We start from the raw sequence: 21,424 nt of genomic DNA, 5'->3' as shown, positions 1-21,424 counted from the left end.
TACTCAAAATTGAAAATTGAACCACACAAAGGAATAAATGTTTGTACGCTTCTCAAAGAATAATAAAATCCAAAATCTTTTCTTATAGCTATCATGTGATATGCCTTTTATAATGTTACATACGTCATGAGTCATTTGTCTAATAATGTTTTTTTTGTGACAAGCATGCATCATAGGTTTCCAACATCCATACCTTACCTGAATGTTAAGCCTTCTGTATGAAATCCATTGAAAGACGATGCTTGTTTCATAAATTATTTTTTCAGAAAAGAGAGACTTCTATTAAGGAAAGGGAGCCCCAGCAAGTTTCCCCACAACGATGATTGGGTTAATTACCCTTAATCAAATTTTTAACAATCAACACATTAACTAATTATCACTTCACAAGATCAAGTGCTAAGCTTTTATGGGGTTGGCTAATCCTATGTATTTGATGAATTCTTCCCTTCAACTTATGAAAGGTTCCACAATGTTAAGCCATTGCCAAAAATACAAAATGATGAATTTGTTAGATAAACATACACAACATGCCGCCATCATGTCACCAGGTAGTCATACCAACCCAGACTGGATCTTGTTTTAAGAGGAATCTTTTTAAGTTGATTTTTGATATAAGTATTATCTCATATGTACATCTATACCACGAGTGAATGAAGAGGGTTGTCCTGCCTTACTGTGTTACTGTGTATGTACTACCAACTTTCCACTGTGCTGATGTACAGGTACATATTTATTTGATTACTGTATGGAAAGAATGATAAATGCTGTGACTTTATAACTTTACAATTAATATTGTATGCTGCCTCAAAAGTATAGATAAGTCGAGCGATTCGGATCCAATTGGCCATCCTTAGAAAGCATAGAGCGTGCATCCATCACAGAACGGGGCGGTTCCAAGTCTTTCTCTTGTAAGGAGTGCCCTTGTAATTTCTGCATTTGAGATGCAAACAGGTCATCCAGGATCTGTACACATAGATAAGTCAGTCAGAGCATACCAAGTTGGCAAGTGTATCACTTGCTCTCAAATATATGATAAGTTGAGGAGAAGAAGAAGGAAGACCAAGTAGATTAGAAGACCACTTACTGTCAAAGCATACCATGATCCCTTGTACCATGACCTGTTCTCTTTTCTTGTCTCCAAGAAGTGCAGCACATCCTGTAGTGAGACATTTCATGTTAGGTGAAGTAATGATGAGTGCGTGCACAGCCCCCCCAACCCAATCAAAAGATCAGTCCACGAACCACACCTGGCCCATCCTATCCCAGTAACCGCGGCATATAGCCACAAAAACTCGAGTGGAGAAAACATCATGAAGATGGCTTATTGTATCAGACAACTGTGAGCTTAAAAGCTGCATTCGATCACGGATTTCAGACTCTCCACCTGCTTCCCTGGTATCCTGAAGTATCTTCTTCAGCTTTGTCATCCGCTGCACACAAGCCTGCAGAAGGAACATTTAGAAGAAAAGAAAACATAAAGTTTGCCCAGCTTTTGAACCTTCCAAATGTTGGAAACCTCAAAAAACTGTTCTGGTATGTTAACCCCTTACATTGTCAAATAGCTTCTCCACAATGGCTTGCAAGAAGTTCTTATACTTTGCCCTCAATAGTACTGTCACTTCATTGAGTCTCTCTCCGAAACTGACTCTCTCCGTCCCTTCCGTTGGCAAGCATGCCACCCAGGCTTTCATCTGGTTTTCAATCTTTGGCCGCAAAGCATCGAGCAATCTCTTGATGGTGTTCATAAATATCCCAAGCTGTTGCATTCATCAGAACACATCATTAGAATGCATCTTGAAAGGCTTTCCATGAAAAAAGCTTCCATCCAAGAGTACAAGGATGAGACTGTACCTGATTAGGAACACTATAGATAGCCAAAGTGCGCCTTCTTGTGAGCTTTTGCACATATTGGAGGCTGAACTTCTTTGGCACCATTACATCTTTGAGAGGTGTAAGGACATCAGCAAACTGCTTCGCTAATGCAGCTACTATGGCTGTTTCCACATCAGCAATGGCCTACATATTTCAAGACACACACAAATTAACACTCCAAGACACACAAATTAGCAACAAAATGCTTCTCCAGTCTAAATAATTACTTACACTTTCCAAAGCGAATGTGTACTCTGGCCAACGATTTAGGAGAACGTCGTACTCGTTAAGAGTCTCCCTAATACGCTCATACATTTCCTCCACAAAAGGTGATGTGCCATGCTGCGTGGTGACACCTGTCCACCGCACCTACACATACCATGGATACAGCCAGCCCCCATTATTGAGAAGTGGGTGAAAGAGGCTTACAAGGAGCCTCACAAACCAATATTACTGCAGCAAAATGCAAAATCCAACATGTCACGCTTGTATTTTGCAAGCATATCCTCAAGCCCACGTCTTTTTGGTGGTTCATGGTTCTGAGGCATCTCCTTTCAGCTTTTAAAAATACACCTAATGAGAGTGTTTGTTGTAATAATAGGACTTTAAAGAGCACACATTATTATTTCTACAAGCATTGTAGCATGTTACAACAAAAATTTGAAATTCCTATCAGAAATGCCTTCTCGACAAGAAGGTTAAACAACTGCAGAACATTTAATGCCTGATTTCCCCCACCTTGTCTAGCTTGCAGAATTCCAAGAGATTCAGACGTTTGTCTTGAACCCAAAGAACTATGTACAAATGGAATAAGTCTTTTGCATCCACACCTCCTTTTATTGCCCTGCCACAAAAACCACATCAACCCAACAAAGTCTCCAAGTAAACACCTTTATGCTGCATGTGCTTGTTAAGGATTACTCGTTATCAAGTGAGGCATTTTACGATGCCTGATGTGCCCAGTTCTTATGATCATCCCCTTAATCCTCCTCGCTTTTGGAAGCATTTTTGTAGTACAGCATCTTACATTAGTCTTCGATGTGTTCGTGTTTTCTTAGGAGTGTTAACGCAAACCTGATGTTCCAAGAGGCCAGATTTCTTTCAAAGTCTGCAGTTGCAATCAAAAGCTCTATAACTGGTGAAGAGGGGCTGGAAGGAGGGCAAGCGACCAGGAATGACCTGATCCTGTTGCAAAGCTCTACACTGTATATACCAGTTACTATGCTAGGCAAATCTATTGCACTGCAAAAAGACAACGTACTTCAGTACGAAGCTACCAAGAGAAAGTAGAACAAATCAAAACCGAACCTTCTTAATTTTCGTGTACCTAGGCAAGATATGCTGGTTGTGTATCTTGATGTCAGTCTGAACTTCATTACTTAAGTTGTTGCATAAACTCATCATCTTAAAGTAAGCACCCGATATGGTCAATGGATCGATCACAAACCCTTCATTGTTGCTAGATACAAACTCATCAGTTTCAGCCATATGCCTCCTGCACCTCTTCATTGCAGCTGTCTGCAAGACCATAAGTAGAAGCAATCCAAAGTCACTTGATCTCTAAGTGAAAGATTGCTTTTGAAATTTCAAATAGGCCCGCAATTTTCACCATCTCTTGAGCAGACTCCATTAAATTAGCTTAAATAGCAAGACGGTGCCTAGCATTGTTTGCACATTTTCAGGAAATAGCCCACTAAAACCTGCCTGGAAGTAGTTGTGCAGCATTGTTTGAGCCTCTGAAGAGAGTACATCATGTAGCAGTGTATATAGCTTCACTGCCGGAGCCAGGGCTGGGGCAGCTTCTCCCACAGTGGGTGTGAGAAGTTGAGCTATTCCAGACGGTGATGACTCATCCAGAGACTTGTAGTTCTCAAAAACCAAAGCAAGCAACTGCTCTACTTGATCTTGTACATCATACAATATTCTTTTCTGCATTAAAAGTAAGAAACACCAACATCGAACAGTAAACCAGTGAAACAAAAATGTGAAAGGGTGCAGAGGCCCTTGGGGGAAACCAAGCAGAGCAGGGCAGATGTCAGACCTCTTGACGGCTAAGTGTGGTTTGGTGTTGGGCACTAACTATAGGATACAATAGGTCATGGATAAGTAGAAGGCAATCTTCTGTTGGAGAAGCAATCTCCATCACATATGAAAGATATCTGTACAAGCCAAGGCCAACATGAATCATCCACCATAACAACCAGTAAAATATTATGTGGATAGACGCGTACCTTGCGTTGAGATCTCACCTCAAGTTTGTGTAGGCATCCGACACTCCATAGTAAACCGCAAACTCCGATAACAACCACTTCCAAGAACCATGCAGTCTCAGATTTCTTTGTCGAAATTGTTGTGTTCGCATGGCAGTTTCCAGAACAACGTCGTAGGCCAAAGTCTCACTGACAATACCCAACTGCCAGCATCAAAGTGACCTTGTACATGAGATCCCAGCCTAAGCTCAACAAAAGAGATTCAATAGCCGATACACATACTTTTCACCTCATACAAAATAAACATAGTTAGATAAAACAACCTTGTTGACAGTAGAAACACTAGAATCCACTGTAAAACTGATGAATAATTGGACCTTTCCAATGCACTCATGATCACGCTCATTATACACAGACCACCACCGCAACCGATCATTCTGTACATAGACACAGGTGCCAACCATTGAGTCAAAAAAGACTCAGAGCACATGTTCTATTGAATTGGCATAAAAATAACTGAGATTTGAAATGGAAACTTGGACCTGATCATCACTTAATGAAGCCAGCTGCACAAGGATTTTCCCCTGAGAATCCCCCTTGGAATCTTGGACCTCGAGGATAAGATCATCTCCAGAACTTTCTGGATGGCTGTACAGGGGAACACAACTCAGAATTCTCTAGTGTGCTGCCAGAAATAGAATGCAAATGCATTTTATGGAGATCAAAAACTCAACCTCTTAAAGGACAAAGCTGGCTTACAAGATATGTGAATCGCCCGACCCTGGCTGCATTCTCACAGCCTCTTCCTCTGGCGTGCTTTTCAATCTTAAAAGACAATTGTATGTCTCTGTAACACAAAGGTTGCATTATTTATAGGCTCTAAACCATTCCAAAAGTAGAGAGATTATGTGAACAAGTCTGCACCTTCGGTAAGTGTATGTCTCTGTAACACAAAGGCTACATTATCTAGAGTCTCTAAACGATTGCAAAAGTAGAGAGATTATGTGAACAAGTCTGCACCTTCGGGTGCATCCATCAGTGATGTACTCCGCAAAGAGTTCACACTTGCTTTTAGTAGTCCTGAGACCTGACGCATGTACTGAGCTCCAGCTTTCATGTAACCAGCCCCACGTGCAGAAGAGCTTCGTGAGAGCTGACGAGGGAATACACAAAACTTCTTGACGCTGTCCCATCCTGCCAGAAGATCCGACTTCAAATCTAGGCCAGCACAAGTGGCATCGAAGGATGGAAAGCTGCATTTGCGTGGCACCTTCATCGTCAGCCTCACCTTTCGCACTGTTCTCAGCTCACAGCAACAAATGTGCAGTATTAGTAATAGCTTCTGCAAGAGATTTATTTGAGCCCTCTTCAATGAGCTTTGTGAAACTGGCATGCAGACAAGCATCATTCCAAAATGCAGAAAACATGCTAGCAAAAACACCCAGCTATTTGAGCCACCTTGAACTCTTAGTTTTCCTGCATCCTTATTTTGCTTGGCCATGGCTTCTGGATCCTCCACAGAGGGATTCTGCACGAGGTCCTCCTGTGGTTGCAAGAGAATATGCTTCAAACTGAAAACACCAAAAAAGTAGATAAGGGGCCAATGAGTTGGCATGGAAGTACAAATAGATCATATAATGGATGGAGTTCATACATATTGATGAAGAATCTGGGGCAAGCATTTTACCCAAAAGAAGTACGAAGCAGTGAGCATTCATTGATCAAAAACTCAGGTGCCTCCACGCATCCTCTTGCCCATGCTCGGAGACAGAGCCGTACACAAGCATCATACGCTATGACTGTTGGCCATGCAGCACGACCACTGTATATGACAAACAATAAAAACTATAAAGCTCAGCTCCCATTTGTCATAGGTGGCAACTTTGGACAAAAACACCCTTAGCCTTGCATGCCTTCCCATCAATTTGAGCGCACTTTAAAAACCAAGACAAACAATTAGTTGAAATAAGCGTTCAGTATGTCAATGCCTCAAGAATCAAAACGACAGTCCTGTCTATGTTACTTGGGGTTATATTGCATGGTTGACTCAGCCTGGACTCTTTGAGGATCGCACCCAGCTATTCTTGTCCGTGGACATAGCACAGAGATGCCTAGGGAAGGATATCCGTATACAAGGATCTTCTAGAGCTGCGCAATCAAAGCGCAACTGTTTTATGACACAATAGGACCGTGGCATATTCTTTTCCACGACCTCTAGGGAACCCTTATGGTCGCATAATGCCCGACATTGGCTGCGATCTCCCTACTTTTTGGTATGAGGTCTCCCTTTTGTATGCTTCTATCTTACTAATAGAAGTCTCTTTTTTTTTTTAAGAAAAAAAAAACGACAGTTTCAATCAAAACGAATGTAGTAAAAGTGTAGAAAGAAAACAGTAATTCTCTCTATGCTGATAAGCATGTGTTAAAAAAAAGACCACAAGATAAAACTACCAACATAAAGAGTTGGCATGCATAAAAGCACCTCCTAATTAAGGGTCCCTTGTTTTTTTCCCAAAGAAAAGATCCTTTCATTAGTTAAAGAAAAAGCCTGCCAGCGTGGCAGAGTAGAAAAACTGCAAAAATACAATCAAAATATACAAAAGACATGAAAGAGGGAAAGCCCGCCATGGCTGGCTGTCTCGGCGGGAGGTTACATCAGAGAGGAAGAGGAGGAAAGCCACACTGGGGCCTATAATGCCAGAAAAGTCCTCCATCCTTCCTAGAAAGGAAGGGTCCCTTGTTTCAATTCCCATCTTTCGCAAATGTAAATGTAGGAGAGTTCTATAGTTCAATGGTATCTTTTGCTTGTCACTGACATTTGAAAAATAACACTTGTAAGAAGTGGGAGGTTGGCAGAAGATAGTCTGCATGCTCTTATAATCACTCAGGGAACCTTGCACATTGCCAGGGATTCAGCTTTGGCATTTTGCTCCCAAGCATGCCCATCAATAGATATTTCGATGCATAGCTTCAATTTAACGATGTGAACACCACAGCTCCATCTTTTCCAAAGAAATGTCACCAGACATAACTCAAGCAACTTATGAGAAACAGTGTGAATCAGTATAGAAAACCAGATTAGTAGACCAATCATAAGCACTTGCAATAAGTAAAATTAATGGGGTTTTATTGGACTTTGATCCAAATATTTGGGCCCAAAATTCAGAGCTTTCCAATGATGGTGTCCTTCACAAGCAAGAAAATAATAACATTGACGACTACATTGATCAGGTGGTAGAGAATATTGAAAAGTCTGAAGTGCATTGTTAGGATATATATACCATAATACCCATCCTTCTCTATCAGGATGATATTAGGTTGAAACTTATTAACAACCTCATAATCTGGAGACTCTAAAAATGATTCAGTGGGGTGTAGAGTTTAACTAGAATAAGAACCGCATTTCTCAAGACACCACATAGAGAGAGAATTTTACATGCGTAGAGAGACCATGGAGATTGTAGACACATGCACTTGCCTGAGCGCTATTTGTCGAGACCAAGGCCAAGTTTTTCAAAGAGATTCCCAGCTTATTAAGAAAATCTCTCAATCTCTCTCTCTCTCTCTCTCTCTCTCTCTCTCTCTCTCTCTCTCTTCGCTTCTGTTCGCCGCCTTCTGTTCGCCCCTGCTCGCCGCCCCCCCCCCCCCCCCCCCCTCTCTCTCTCTCTCTCTCTCTCTCTCTCTCTCTCTCTCTCTCTCTCTCTCTCTCTCTCTCTCCGCTTCGCTGTTCGCCGCCCGCAACTCTCCTGCCTTCGCTTCGTGCCTCTGTGCGTAGCCGCCGCCTTCGCCCCTGCTCGCCGCCCTCTCTCCTGCCTAGGCTGGCTCGCTATGCTAGACCGTCTGCCTTTCCGGTAGGCCCCCGGCCTCGCTTTTTCCACCCACCCTTCCTCAGGCCCCCAAGGCAACAACATAACTCTCTCTCTCTCTCTCTCCTCCCTGCCTGTGGGAAGCGCTACAGAGTAAGCTCAAGGAATGGCTCCGAGTCTCCAAGAGAAGCTCGAGGCCCTCGAGCCGGCAATGAAGGCACTAATCAAGGAGAACAAGAAGACATCCGATTCCAACCTCAATGAGGTGGAGAACAAACTACACCGGCACATCATGGCCCTCGAAGCACGGGTCACGGACCTTGACCAAGAGAACACAGCACTCAAGGAGGAGGTGAGTGCATTGAGAGTGGAACTGGTAGCCGTCAAGAACACTGAGAAGGAAGAAGGGGAGATCAATGACAACAATCTCACGGCCATCAAAGAAGAGATCTCCAAGGAGATCACAAAGGACATGGAGGGAAAACTCGAAGCCAAGCAGTCAGGATGGGTTGAGGTGGTGAAGAAGAACATCCGTAAAGAAGTGAGGGAGGAGACTCAAAGGGAAGAACACCAAATCATTCACACCACCATTGAGGAGAAGATGAGGCATGCCCACCGCTTCAACATTCGAGTCACAGGTATAGCCGAGACACCCGACTCCACTCCCGAGAAAGATGGACAGCGTCTATACATGAAGCTCGGCTATAGGGAAGAGGACCCTCTCCCCTTCACCAAAGCATGGAGAGCCGGGAAAGACTCAACACGCAAGCGAGCCCTCATCCTACAGTTTGCAGGAGAGACGGAGAGGGTCACCTTCATGAGAAAGAGGGTGATTCTACGAGGATTACAGGGAGATCCCATCTATTTGGATGACAACCGTACAAGGATGCAGATAGAACACAGGAAAACATGCATGCCGAGAGTCCTACAGGCCCGGAAAGAGGGCAAGAGAGCATTCTATCGTGATGGCCGTGTCATCATCGATGGCAAGGCCACCGATTAGCGCCAGGCGGCCTATGGGACATCGGCTATGGAGGATCCAGATTCACAGATACACATAGCAGTTTGGAACTGCAATGGAGCACTTTGGACACATCCTCGGAGGATGGAGGAGGTCATGGAGGGACGGGACATCGTACTACTTACACAGACGCACCAGAGCCCAGAGAGGGGGCTACCTAAAGTAGAGGGCTATCAGTGGGAGTTTACATAAGGGGGACCACATGGCAGAGCACATTGAGAGGATCTGGAGGTATAGCGGTACTCTTCAAGCGAGAGCTACAGGAGCGCCTACAGGTGGTAGCACGTGACTAGGAGGCTAGATACATGTGGATTAGACTGCAGCTCTCAGCAGACAGGGTGTTATACATTGCTCTATGCTACTTCTCTCCTAGAGGATCGAGATATGCCATGACAGCAGAGGATGAGAGTAGAGGCGAGGAGGAGGACACAGGGCCATTGGGAGAGTCACCATATGCAGCCCTTTCAGATGAGATCATACACTACTCCAACCTGGGGGAAGTCCTCCTTATGGGGGACTTCAATGCACGGACACAGAGCCGACAGTGCGACATTTATGATTTCGAGCACCCCGAGGTGATGCACACACTAGAGGTGGAGGACACGGGAGCCTGCACGGTGTCAGAGGACATGGGGCCGGATAACACCAGATATGGTCATCACTTACTTGAGCTGGGAGCGCGACACCATCTCGTTATTTATAACGGGATGAGACAGTGGCAGGATTCAGGAGCATTGACATGCTTTCCACGATCAGGGGGGGTTAGCACAGTGGACTACATCATGGGGTCCATGGAGACCACACAGGCAGTGACATCTTTCACCATCCCCCCCTGTCCTAATGGTGCGGATCACACGTACCTCTTACTGTCACTGGCGAGCTCCACACCAGCACCCACACAGCCCACACAGGCATCGCATACAACTTTCTACTTCACCCATGACTTGGCAGACATATATGAGCATCATGTATATGACGGGCTATTCCGGATGGATCCCCTGTCACCTCTAGACACACTCACCACCTAGCTGTCATCTCTACTACATACGGCCGCCACCCACAGCTTCCCCCATCATACACACATTGCACACACAGATAGATCTGGGAGCATGCCCCAGAATCGGTGGTATGATGATGAGTGCAGAGAGCTATATAGACACCTCCGTGCCCAAAGAGCACTGGGGACCATTACACAGAGACAGGCGAGCCGACAGATGAGGATCCTCACACGCCGTAAGAGGCGTGCATATGAGGAGGCATAGTACTGGGATATATACCACCTGCTCATGAGCAGAGATGCAACCATTGCATGGCGCAGGATGAGAGAGCCTCGCTCTCGTACCCCGATTGAGGATCCACACACATGGCACACATACGCAAAGAGTCTCTACCATATCCCTCAGCAGCCGCCCATACCACAGCCATAGGAATCCCGCCCTACCACCTCTACTTTCTTTACCGCCTCGATAGTAGAGAGAGCTATCCGCCGGTTACAGCATGGGAGATTGGCTGACCACACAGGTATACAGAGTGAGCATCTTATTTATGATGCTGACACACTGGGACCCTTTGTTGCTCACCTCTTTAATAGGGCACTATCATGATTGATCATACATTGGCCAAACTTTATGGCGCAGTGCTCGAGGCAGAGTTGAGCTCATATGCACAGAAGGAGGGACTGCGAGCACCAGGGCACGCTGGATTCCGACGAGCTTTCTCCACTATTGACCATATATTCACTCTGAGATGTCTGATTGACTAGGCTAGGGCGCGGGAGAAGAGATTATACCGCTGCTTTGTGGATTTCACCAAAGCATTTGACACGGTGCCACGAGAGAGACTCTTCCAACGCCTACAGTCATTGGGGATCCCATCAGAGATGGTTTGGGGCATCTATACTTTATATGAGCAGGTCTTCGGGCGCATACGATGCCCGGGGGCTATCTGATGTTATTGCTAGCACCATAGGTGTGAAGCAAGGATGCCCACTCTCTCCTACACTATTTGGGCTATACATTGATGAGGTGGCTGACTTCATTGGTCACGGTGGTGGGGACGGGGTAGACATCTCAGGTACCACAGTCCACATTATGCTATATGCAGATGATATTATTCTGGTCTCTAAGTCGCAGATAGGACTACAGCACCATCTCCATGCACTCGATGACTTCTGCACACAGAGGGGGCTTACAGTGAACCTTGGGGTAACCAAGGCCATGATTTTCCACACCTCAGGGCCGGTTCGACAACAGGCCATCTTCACACTAGCAGGAGGACAGGTAGAGGTGGTAGACTCATATGTGTACCTGGGGATTACATTTACGACTCCGCCAGGAAGATTTACTATGGCACAGGCAGCCAGGGATAGACTCACACGAGGGTATGCAGCTCTGGCCATGCTAGAGAGACAGTGTCACTAGGCACACTTCCAAGAACCCCGCACGAAGGGGGGGTGGTTTGTTACACTAGTCACCCCTGCTTTGATGTATGTTGCAGCAGTATGGGCACCTGGGCTCGCCACCTCCACATGGTCTCAGATAGAGAGGCCTCAGATTCTCATGCTCTCACGGATGATCCGCAGTAAACCCTCCGTCCCACATGACATTGTCCGGACAGAGTTTGTTGCACCTCTTATGCTAGTAGAGGCCCTCTTCCATACGATCTACTTCATACAGAGGATCAGAGATATGCCATCAGATCGACTCTCACATAGAGCTTTTGAGGCATCCAGGCAGCTCGCAGAGAGTGGAGATAGGAGATCATGGTATTCACAAATGATGATACAGTGGCTCACTCAGCATGGTCTTGACATAGATCACCTGCCACCTTTCCAGTATGATATACATGCACCACACATCTAGCTCTCTCACAGTGAGAGGAACAGAGTCCTTCGGCAAGATTTATGGCAGCGATACACTCAAGAGACTTGGATTACACCCAGTCAGTCTCTACCGCTGAAGATGCTATACTACAAAGATCAGTTTATGCATATCTCAGCGGATGGATTCATACAGAGACCTGGATACATGGATGTGTACATGCCTCACAGTGCCCGAGTGGTGATTGGCTAGCTTAGAGTGTCATCACACCAGCTTGAGATTGAGGCAGGTAGGGCAGCACAGATCCCCAGAGCAGAGAGGATATGCAGACTATGCCAGGAGGAGGTTGAGAGTGAGGAACATTATATATGCAGATGTAGAGCATATAGTGTCATTAGAGAGAGATACACCACCATCTTCAGTGCACATCTCTCACTCCGCCAGATCATGGAGTCCGCAGACCAGCGCAAATTTGGCCAATTCTTGCTAGAGACACAGCGCCACAGAGAGACACTGCTACGGACTCATACCACAGGGAGAGGTGGGCGACAGCTCCAGCTCACTGATTTCTTCCAGAGATCTATCCCAGTGCCTATCCTGACACAGGAGGGGGGTTATACTTCAGCGCGCTGTGGACCTCCGAGCCAGACGGAGACTGAGAGCACCAAGCTACCAGACTCCCAGACTACATCAGAGGGAGATCACAGAGATATGGGCTCGACATCAGCACCATATCCACGAGTGGCTAGCTCACTTACACTCACACCCGGAGATCATGCTCCGAGGAATTTTTGCCTCGCCATCACCTATGTATCACATATTACACCCCCATTATGGTACTGGTTGGAGCTAGACAGATCTGCATTGCATTCTTGTATACCCTGCGCATATAGGTTGCATACTGAGCCTCTAGCAATAGTGTTCCATCCATCACACCCCCCCACTAGCTCAGTACTTTCATAGTTTATTTCATGTTCATTTTGTCCTTTTTTTTTCCTGAACATCCAGAAGACATTGACAGTTGTACATTGATTTGTCTCATAGGTCGAGTTCGGCCTCTAGTAGACGTACATTGATTTCCTACAGCATGGACGGGCCGCCGACCATATGGGCCTACAGGGTGAGCATCTCATATATGCAGTAGATTCTTTGGCTCCTTTTCTTGCACATCTGTTTAACAAGGCACTAGCAGAGGGTTTGCCTGCGGAGTGGACGATGCACACCATTGTGCCGATCCACAAAACAGGGGATATGCTCGATCCGAGCAACTACAGGACGGTTATGGTTGGCCACGTGTTGGCCAAACTCTATGGTGCAGTGTTGGAGCAAGAGCTTAGCTTATATGCGGAGCGAGCAGGTTTACGCTCATCAACGCAACCAAGCTTCAGGAGAGCTTTCTCTACCACTAACCATGTATTCACTTTGAGATGTATGATTGATCAGGCCAGCGTGAGGAAGAGAAAGCTCTATTGCTACTTTGTGGATTTCCGCAAGGCATTTGACACAGTACCACGAGAGAGGCTCTTTCAGCGCCTGCAGTCTCTTGGCATACCAGCAGATATGACATGGGACACCTATGCATTATATGAGAGGTTTTTGGGCGAGTCAGATGCCCAAGAGGCATGTCCGAGACTATTACTAGCACCATTGGTGTGAAGCAAGGATGCCCACTTTCCCCCACGCTATTTGGGTTATACATCGATGAGGTGGCTGACTTCATTACACGCGGAGGCGGAGATGGAGTCGATCTAGCAGGTACCTCAGTACATATTACGCTTTATTCTCATGATATTGTATTAGTGTCTGAGTCTCCAGGAGGTCTACAGCAGCATCTACATGCACTCGATGATTTCTGCACACAGAGGGGTCTTACTGTGAACCTTGGGAAAACCAAGGTTATGGTCTTTCATACATCAAGACAAGGCAGGAGTCAGCTGACATTCACTCTCGCAGGATGCCAGGTGGAGGTGGTGACATCATACGTGTACCTAGGGGTTACCTTCTCTGCAGGCAGCCAGAGCTAGATTGACACGGGGATATGCAGCATTGGCTATGCTAGAGAGACAATGCCACTAGGTGCATTTTCAGGAGCCCCGGACAAAGGGGTGGCTATTTGACACATTAGTCACACCGGCACTAATGTATGGAGCAGCGGTACGGGCGCTAGACCTTGCTACCCATTGGTGGACACAGATAGAGAGACCACATGCCCTCATGATGGCACGCATGATACGCAACAAACCGTCAATACCTCATGACATTATCCGAGCAGAGTTTGCTGCGCCTCCTATGATGGTAGAGGCCATATTCCAGACTATATGCCTGCTAGACAGATTCAGAGAGATGCCACAGGACAGATTGTCATACACAGCTTTTGAGGCATCTAGACAGCTGGCTGAGGCAGGAGACAGAGGATCATGGTATGCACAGGTCACACATTGGTTCTCACAGCATGGCCTAGACATGGATCATCTACCACCATTCCAATATGACAGGGATGCACCACATATCCGTCTCTCTCATAGTGAGAGGAACAGAGTATTGAGACAGGACCTATGGCAGCTCTATACACGAGAGACATGGATATCGCCTACACAGCCTCTTCCACCAAAGATGCTATACCACAGAGATCACTTCATGAGTATCACTGATGATGGATTTACAGAGAGGTCTAGATACATGGAGGGCTTTTTACCACACGGCTCCCGAGTGGCTATTGGTCAGCTTAGAGTTTCATCACATCGATTGGAGATCGAGACTGGCAGAGCAGCACGGATCCCCCGAGAGGAGAGGGTATGCAGATTGTGCAGAGAGGAGGTGGAGAGTGAGGAGCATTATGTATGCAGATGCAGAGCATATACAGCCATCAGAGAGAGATATCCCATTTTATTCAAAGAGCCACATTCCCTACGCCAGATCTTTGAGGCAGTAGACCAATGCATACTGGGGAGATTCATTCTAAACATACAGCGTCACAGAGAGACATCATTACAGGCTCAGACAGCTCCAGAGAGGGGACGACAGACACAGATTACTACATTTTTTCAGAGATCCATCCCACTCCCAGCCCCTACACAGCAAGGAATTACTCTCCAGAGAGCAGAGACACTCAGAGCCCACAGGAGACAGAGGACACTTGGCTTTCGGACACCACGCCTATACCAGAGAGAGATAACAGAGATCAGAGCTCAGTTTCACAGAGAGGGTGCGGAGCGACTGGCTCGCTTCAGAGCAGACCCAGGCATGTTCTTCAAGGAGCTGTGGACACCCCCTTCATTGATGTATACCATTTTATACCCCCAGTATGGTACAGGATGGAGCTAGCTAGGTTGCATATCATGATTGTATACTCCATGCATATAGCTTTGCATTCTCCTAGTAGTAGAGCTCCATCTCCTCCCCCCCACTCATTGTACTTATTGCACACCCAGATTCACCTTTTTAGTTCAGTACTTTTTCATTTTGTTGGGATGACAGAGGATACCCCACACAGGTACACTGATTTGTCTCATAGGCCGAGTTCGGTCTTTTGGAAGACGTTAATAAAATCTTTCTTTCTCTCTCTCTCTCTCTCTCTCACACACACACAAACAATACATTAGGCTCTCAAACATGTTACAAACTAGCACTAGAACGTATGGTAGCTGCATTAGGGAGAAAACATTCGGCTCTCAGTTATGTCTAGAATGTATGGGAGCTGCATAGATACGAAACAAAATCCCCCCTCTTGTCTTGAATCAACTATCTCATAACCAAACAAAACAAACAATGAGACTAAATTATCACGAAGGATCGAAAACTTTTGTTTCCACAAAGCATGAGAAAAATAAATAACCTGGAATAAGAAGACTGTTGTTGGGCTGCTGAAGTCGATGTGTGTTTGTCTGAGGACCCAACATCTTGCCCTCTTAAAGCGAAACTATGTTAGAAGATACAATATAACATGTTCTCTCTTAAGAAACATTAAAAGCCTGTAGCAAGTGCGATAAAACTCGAAAGCAGCTGAATAGACTATTCTGGGAGCTGAGCTAAATGTACAGCTATTTCATAAATGTTGAGGCTGTACTAGGCGGCATATAGTGATCATACTGCACGGCTTCGAAAAAAGAAGGCGTCCATAAGATAGGACCCCACCATCTACGTTTTGAAGGGGAAAGAGAAGGTCATCCATAGCATGAGTACACTGTACCCCATGACATCTAAGCTGTTCAAGCCCATCCATGCAATAGTAGACATTAACAAAAGAGGGATTCTAAGCACCAAATAGACCCACAATCTTACAATTCCATGGGGAAATAAAAAGCACGTGAAAGAACTAATCAGAGGCAAAGATCAAATACCTTGGACGTGTCTCTAAATGCTGATCTTGTAGATGTGGCAATTGCTTATTTTCAGGCATGAAAGATGTGCTTGGTTTTGTTGCCTCAAAATGGTCATTATTCTTCTCTTCAGAATCGTGACTAAATGATATGTTTGCTGAGCCTACTGAAGCTGAGAGGTTATTTTTAACATTTCCTGCATTGATCACAGAAGGACGTGTCATGGGTGGACGCGTCATGGGTGGTGCACTTGGTGGAGCAGCCAGTTTCTCTGAGTGACAGGTTCCATCTACATGAGCACCCTACAAGTTATACATAGAAAATTAGATTCTGAATAATTTCAATCAACTTCAGCACGAATTTACTTTGCTTGTTAAGAAGCTCACACCAACTTACTTCTAAATTGAAAGCTCAAAACTTAATGAAGATTAAAGAGCTTAATTTCCCCATATTTTTTGTGTCTTCTTTTATCTTCTTACTTGACAGATAAAAAGCTCAATTTTCCATGATGGAGATCTAAATAGTTAAAGCTTTTGTTGTCTTTAAAAAAGGGAGGGCACTGTTTTCAAAATGGGGGGTGTCGAATAAGACATAACAACACATCACTTTTCCCCTATCCAAATTAGAAGGTTTCACAACGATGGAACTTTCTTTCCTCGCAAAGCTACGTCGCTTTTTTTTCAGAAAAGAGACTTCTATTAAGTAAAATAAAATTATACACAGGGAGATCGCAACAAATCTGGGGCATTATGTTGCCATAAAAGCCCCAAAGGTGTGGAGGAGAAGAAAATACCATGGTTCCACTCTCTCATAGGTCCCTGTATGTGGGCCCAGGTGGCCAAAAGAGTGTGAACGATGTCACTCCATATACTGCAAATACATTGGGTCTCGCCATGCAGGGAGCACCCCCACCATTCATTTGGTACTTTTGGCAGGTTTTCAGCAGCAGCCTCTCGGCTGACGGATGGTCTCTTCGGGAAAAAAATACACCATGTAACATAAACCTGAATACCTTCAAAGGCCTCATCTGGTCTTCTAGATATGCCACACTGTGATAACTAGCAATAATCTCCCACGTGGATTCATATTCTCAACGAAGGTGGTGTGTATCTTACCTGGGGTATATCCTAAAGGAAACATATCTGAGCTATACCCCTATAGACAAGTATAACAGGATCTACACCCTTGCCCTCAAAAAGAAGTTGTGAGCTAGACTGAGTCAACCTTGCAATAGCACCCCAAGTAATGTAGATAGGATCACTCCTCGATCTGCCCAAGAGCTGGGCTATAGATACCAAGAATCCTACGTGCTCCTCTGCACTCCTATAAGCAATGATACACTGTCTTGAATGGAGCTGGGCATTTAGGATAAGAGGGGTCCGTGGTAAGGTCCTCCATGACCAAGCCTTGGAACTATCCGACATGGAACCACGTAGCTCCACTTGTCCTGGACGCAACATACTTCCCCCCTTAAGGACCATTGATGTCCTCAGCAATGAAACCAGGGAATTAAGCTTTGCAATTCCTCACAAATTCCCACGTAACCTCCCTCTCAGATCTCCCTGTCACGTGGACATGGTTAATCTCATGGCTAATCCTTGATTTGGCAGCCAGTGTAAAGGCAGTGTTTAGCGTGACTAACAAGCTTGGAATGCAAAGAAGAAACCCACACGGTCAAAGGACCAGTCGGCAAGGTCATAAGCACCATACAAGGGAAAGTCGGCATCATTTAATGAATATATGGCTTGTCCTCTGCTGGCCAACAGCAGACGGGCTGCTGTAGGGATATTCCCATGAGCCTATAAATAGCAAGGCTAGTCAGTCAGTAGATGATCTGATCCCCAGATGGGGGCAGGTCAATAGGCAGTCTTCTAGTCAGAAGACAGTCCATTTTGGAAGGCCCAAGACCAGAGTCAAAAGACATCTTTTTGTACAATATCAATATACTGAAAAGTCAGTCCATTTAGAAGGCCCAAGGCCACAGACCAAGGTTCATCTCTCTGCCGTATAATCATTGTGTGCATTAGTGTTCCTAATCAGTAAGCTTAGGGGCGGATCAAGTCAGTCAATGCTTCCAAGCTTCCGCATGTCAAATTGGTATCAGAACATCAGGCTCAGCCAAGCTAAGCATAAGTCTCTCGGGCTGGTCGGCAGTGGGCAAAACCACAAGAAAGCAACCCTAGGAGTTGCATTCTCAAAAGGGCATACTAGAGGCTCTGCATGACATAAGCAATGATGTCAAGCAGTGTGAGATCCACCAAGATCTCCCTAAACACAAACAACCAAACCATAGATTCCATCCCAAATCACCGTGGTTACACACACATGACGGGACACATGATTGACACACAGACATGAGATCTAAAATACCCAACAAACCCCCCTTCAGAGCGAAGGTGGGAGTGTGACAAGGATAGTCACGAATACAATTGCTCCAACTTTGGTAAGAACTTGGCATGTTCCTGGCTGCAGACTCAAGGGTTCAAGTAACGTGGCTGCTCAGAGGCCGGTGAGCTCGGCTCAACACGCACAGAAGCATGGCTCAAAGGCTTATCCTAGCATGGCTCAGAGGTTCATGTAGCTTGTTCCCAACACAAAGACTCAAAGGCCAAGGCTACATTGGGAGTTAGGTGTCCATGACCTATATTAGTTTTATACATAGTAATCCCCTCTTGCTTTAAACAAGGTTAACCTAGGCCTTTTATAACATTAAGTCACACGACGAACATTTTTGCAAGCTAGGGGGGCCGGCCAGCTGTTGGACGTGTGCTCTCTCTCCAACACCTACAAAGGAGCGACCATCTCACCAGCTTGGGGAGGACTGGCAGGCGATCATCTCTTCTCCGCTTGCCCTCAGGTTGCTGCACTTCCCTCCACTCTGCAGGCGGCTGCGCTCTCCATAGGCGGCTGTGCTCTCCACAGCAGGCGGCTGCGCTCCTCCCCTCCATAGGCGGCTGTGCTCTCCACAGCAGGCGGCTGCGCTCCTCCCCTCCATAGGCGGCTGTGCTCTCCACAGCAGGCTCCTCGCCTCCATAGGAGGCTGTGCTGCCCTCCACAGGCGGCTGCGTGGGGCTACGTTTCCCTTCCACAGGCGGCCACTGGTGGCTGCGCTCCTCCCCTTGCAGGCGGCTGCGCCCTCCTCCTCAGACGGCTACGTTTCCCTCTACAGGCGGCTGCGCCCTCCTCCACAAGCGGCTGCGCCCCCAAACCTCCACAGGTGGCTGTGCCCAGGCCTCCTCTCCATTCAGCAGGCGGCTGCACTCAGATCTCCAAGCGGCTGCACTTAGATGCCTTGGGTATTTGTCTTCCACTAGCGAGCTACAAGTAAGTGGATTGAGATTTAAGTAAAGGACTTTGATGTAAATCTGATAAGGGATACTCTCTACCGCTAACACCCGTTTGGTGCCGGGTAGTCCAAGCTTCTGGAGAGCCACAGTCCATGGGTGCCGAGATCGGGAGAGCCACGCGTTAGTACGAGAGCGCCTGTTTGTGCGTGGTCCTGGAACACCAGTGGGGCGCTCTCCACGGATTCCAGTGAAGGCACAGGACCGTAGAGACTAGACTACTCAAGTGGGTTGCTCTCCTTCGAACGTCTACTTCGAGTCTCTTGTTTGGTAACTGTATTCATCTCAGTTGTACATGGACATCATCTAGTTCATTGAACCCATGGAGCATTGTATCTTTTAAATACTCCCAATAATATATCATATATTGAGGGGGGGGTCGGCCCGTTCCGGCCCCAGTGCTGGTGTCCATTGATCAACATTTCATTTCATTTCAATTTTCAGTTGTTAAGTTGTCCATTCAAATTGTGATATTTAAGTTGTGCTATTACGCGTGTGGGTGTCCAACGGAGTCTATTCCCACTTGACGGGATCGGTTTCATTGGTATCAGAGCACGGTTATTTCCCTCTTCTTAGTGGGGAAACGAACCTGTGTATTGGACACCCCGCTTCTAGCACACTTAACACAATGGACAGCCAAGGCAACCCTTTGGAAGTGCCTAATTCGAGGGGCCCATCAAGTGCCTCGCGTGGTTCTGATGCTTTACAGGGAAGGCACAAACCCCTTGAGAGGGTAAATGATAGTGATTCAAGGGGACAACTGTCTCGAGGAAAGACAGTCATGCAAGAAGAAGAGCCTGATGCAATGAGGGCTGAATTGGAGCATATGAGAAAGCTTTTGCATGCACAAGAGCAAGAGCTGAAATTTTTGCATGAAGATCCCCATGTGCAAAGTGCCATTGAAGCAAGGAAAGCCGATGCAATGGTAGACGTGACTTTTGAGTCCATGGCACGGGAAGTGGGCAAGAAGCCAAGGGAGTTGGCACTTTCCTACCTCCTCCGCAAAGGTGACATCAAAGAGGGGGAAGATGGAGACCTGAAATTCAAAAATCCACCTCGCTTGAAGCATGGAGATCCCGCATCTCAAAGGTTGAGGTCATTTATGCAAAGGGAAGAGGTGACAGTCACCTCTCGTCATGCATCTTCTCCACAAGGCACAAAGGCTAACAGGTATATGTATGCTGGTGCTCATGGAGGGCATGATAGTCACATGCATTCAAGACATGTATCCCATGGAAGGGGTGACAGGTCTGCCACTCGAAAAGCCTTGCCTACTGAGTTGTCTCATGGAGAGACATTGCAGTCCATTCACACACACACCCTTCTCCTCCCCTTTTACATAACCTTAGTCTCTTAATACCCCCCCTCAATACCAACTATGAAAAAATTGGAATAGGTGGTATTGGACATAGGATGCCTTTATAACATTAGGCGTACAAGGGTTAGGAATATAGGTGTGGTTACATTGAGATTTAAAACAATTTCTCAGTGGAGTTAGAGGCTGATACAAAGTTAGCTTCTGACTCTTTGTTAGGACATTTGGAAGTGATATGTCCCGTTTGTTTACACTTGTTACATTTCATTTTGTTGGGATATTTGATCCAACAATTATTTGCCAAATGACCCACCTTTTTGCAATGGACACATCTTACTTTGATCACTTGATGTGACAAAGCTTGTTCGATATTTGATGAAGTTGTTGCATTTGAAGATTCAGCTCCTCCCTTTGGCCTCGTTTCTTCATCAAGACAAGATTGAATGACTCCTTCAAGGGTGGGATTAGGTATGTTCTTCAGGGTGGTGACTAAGGTGGGGTACACCTTCTTGACTGCTTTTAGCAAAACAGCCACCACTGCATCATCTTCATCCATTCTCGCATTCATTGATGCAAGTTGAGCCATAAGGCCCTTCAAGTGAGAGATGAAGGCTCCAATGCCGTCTCCCTCTTTGAGTTCCAAGCTGAAAAATTCAATTTTAAGTGAGATCTTGGAATTCTTACCACGAGCTCCATAGAGCTTGTCAAGCTCATCCCG

The 21,424-nt window shown here is 46.0% G+C and overlaps 1 protein-coding gene across 2 annotated transcripts in view; it reads right to left on the bottom strand.

Moving 5' to 3' along the window:
* Window positions 1-541: 541 nt before the first annotated feature.
* Window positions 542-21,424, bottom strand: part of LOC147618609 (uncharacterized) — a 36,666-nt gene continuing 15,783 nt past the window's right edge. For both annotated transcript variants that reach the window (XM_086773628.1, XM_086773627.1), the window contains 20 exons: window positions 16,069-16,349; window positions 15,564-15,635; window positions 5,770-5,904; window positions 5,541-5,653; window positions 5,103-5,378; window positions 4,842-4,929; window positions 4,625-4,730; window positions 4,406-4,519; window positions 4,122-4,285; window positions 3,914-4,031; window positions 3,573-3,801; window positions 3,200-3,386; window positions 2,947-3,114; window positions 2,611-2,716; window positions 2,104-2,241; window positions 1,852-2,016; window positions 1,551-1,757; window positions 1,248-1,442; window positions 1,085-1,156; window positions 542-963 (listed from right to left, as the gene is read on the bottom strand). In XM_086773628.1, coding sequence (XP_086629754.1) covers window positions 805-963; window positions 1,085-1,156; window positions 1,248-1,442; window positions 1,551-1,757; window positions 1,852-2,016; window positions 2,104-2,241; window positions 2,611-2,716; window positions 2,947-3,114; window positions 3,200-3,386; window positions 3,573-3,801; window positions 3,914-4,031; window positions 4,122-4,285; window positions 4,406-4,519; window positions 4,625-4,730; window positions 4,842-4,929; window positions 5,103-5,378; window positions 5,541-5,653; window positions 5,770-5,904; window positions 15,564-15,635; window positions 16,069-16,349 — 3,093 coding nt within the window. In that variant the 3' untranslated portion in view covers window positions 542-804. The remainder of the gene's footprint in view (window positions 964-1,084; window positions 1,157-1,247; window positions 1,443-1,550; window positions 1,758-1,851; window positions 2,017-2,103; window positions 2,242-2,610; window positions 2,717-2,946; window positions 3,115-3,199; window positions 3,387-3,572; window positions 3,802-3,913; window positions 4,032-4,121; window positions 4,286-4,405; window positions 4,520-4,624; window positions 4,731-4,841; window positions 4,930-5,102; window positions 5,379-5,540; window positions 5,654-5,769; window positions 5,905-15,563; window positions 15,636-16,068; window positions 16,350-21,424) is intronic.

Source organism: Cibotium barometz, chromosome 34 (assembly GCF_041138505.1).
Source record: "Cibotium barometz isolate CiBa-2024 chromosome 34, ASM4113850v1, whole genome shotgun sequence".
NCBI classification, from domain to species: Eukaryota; Viridiplantae; Streptophyta; class Polypodiopsida; order Cyatheales; family Cibotiaceae; genus Cibotium; species Cibotium barometz.
This window is presented reverse-complemented; position numbering and strand designations above follow the sequence as displayed.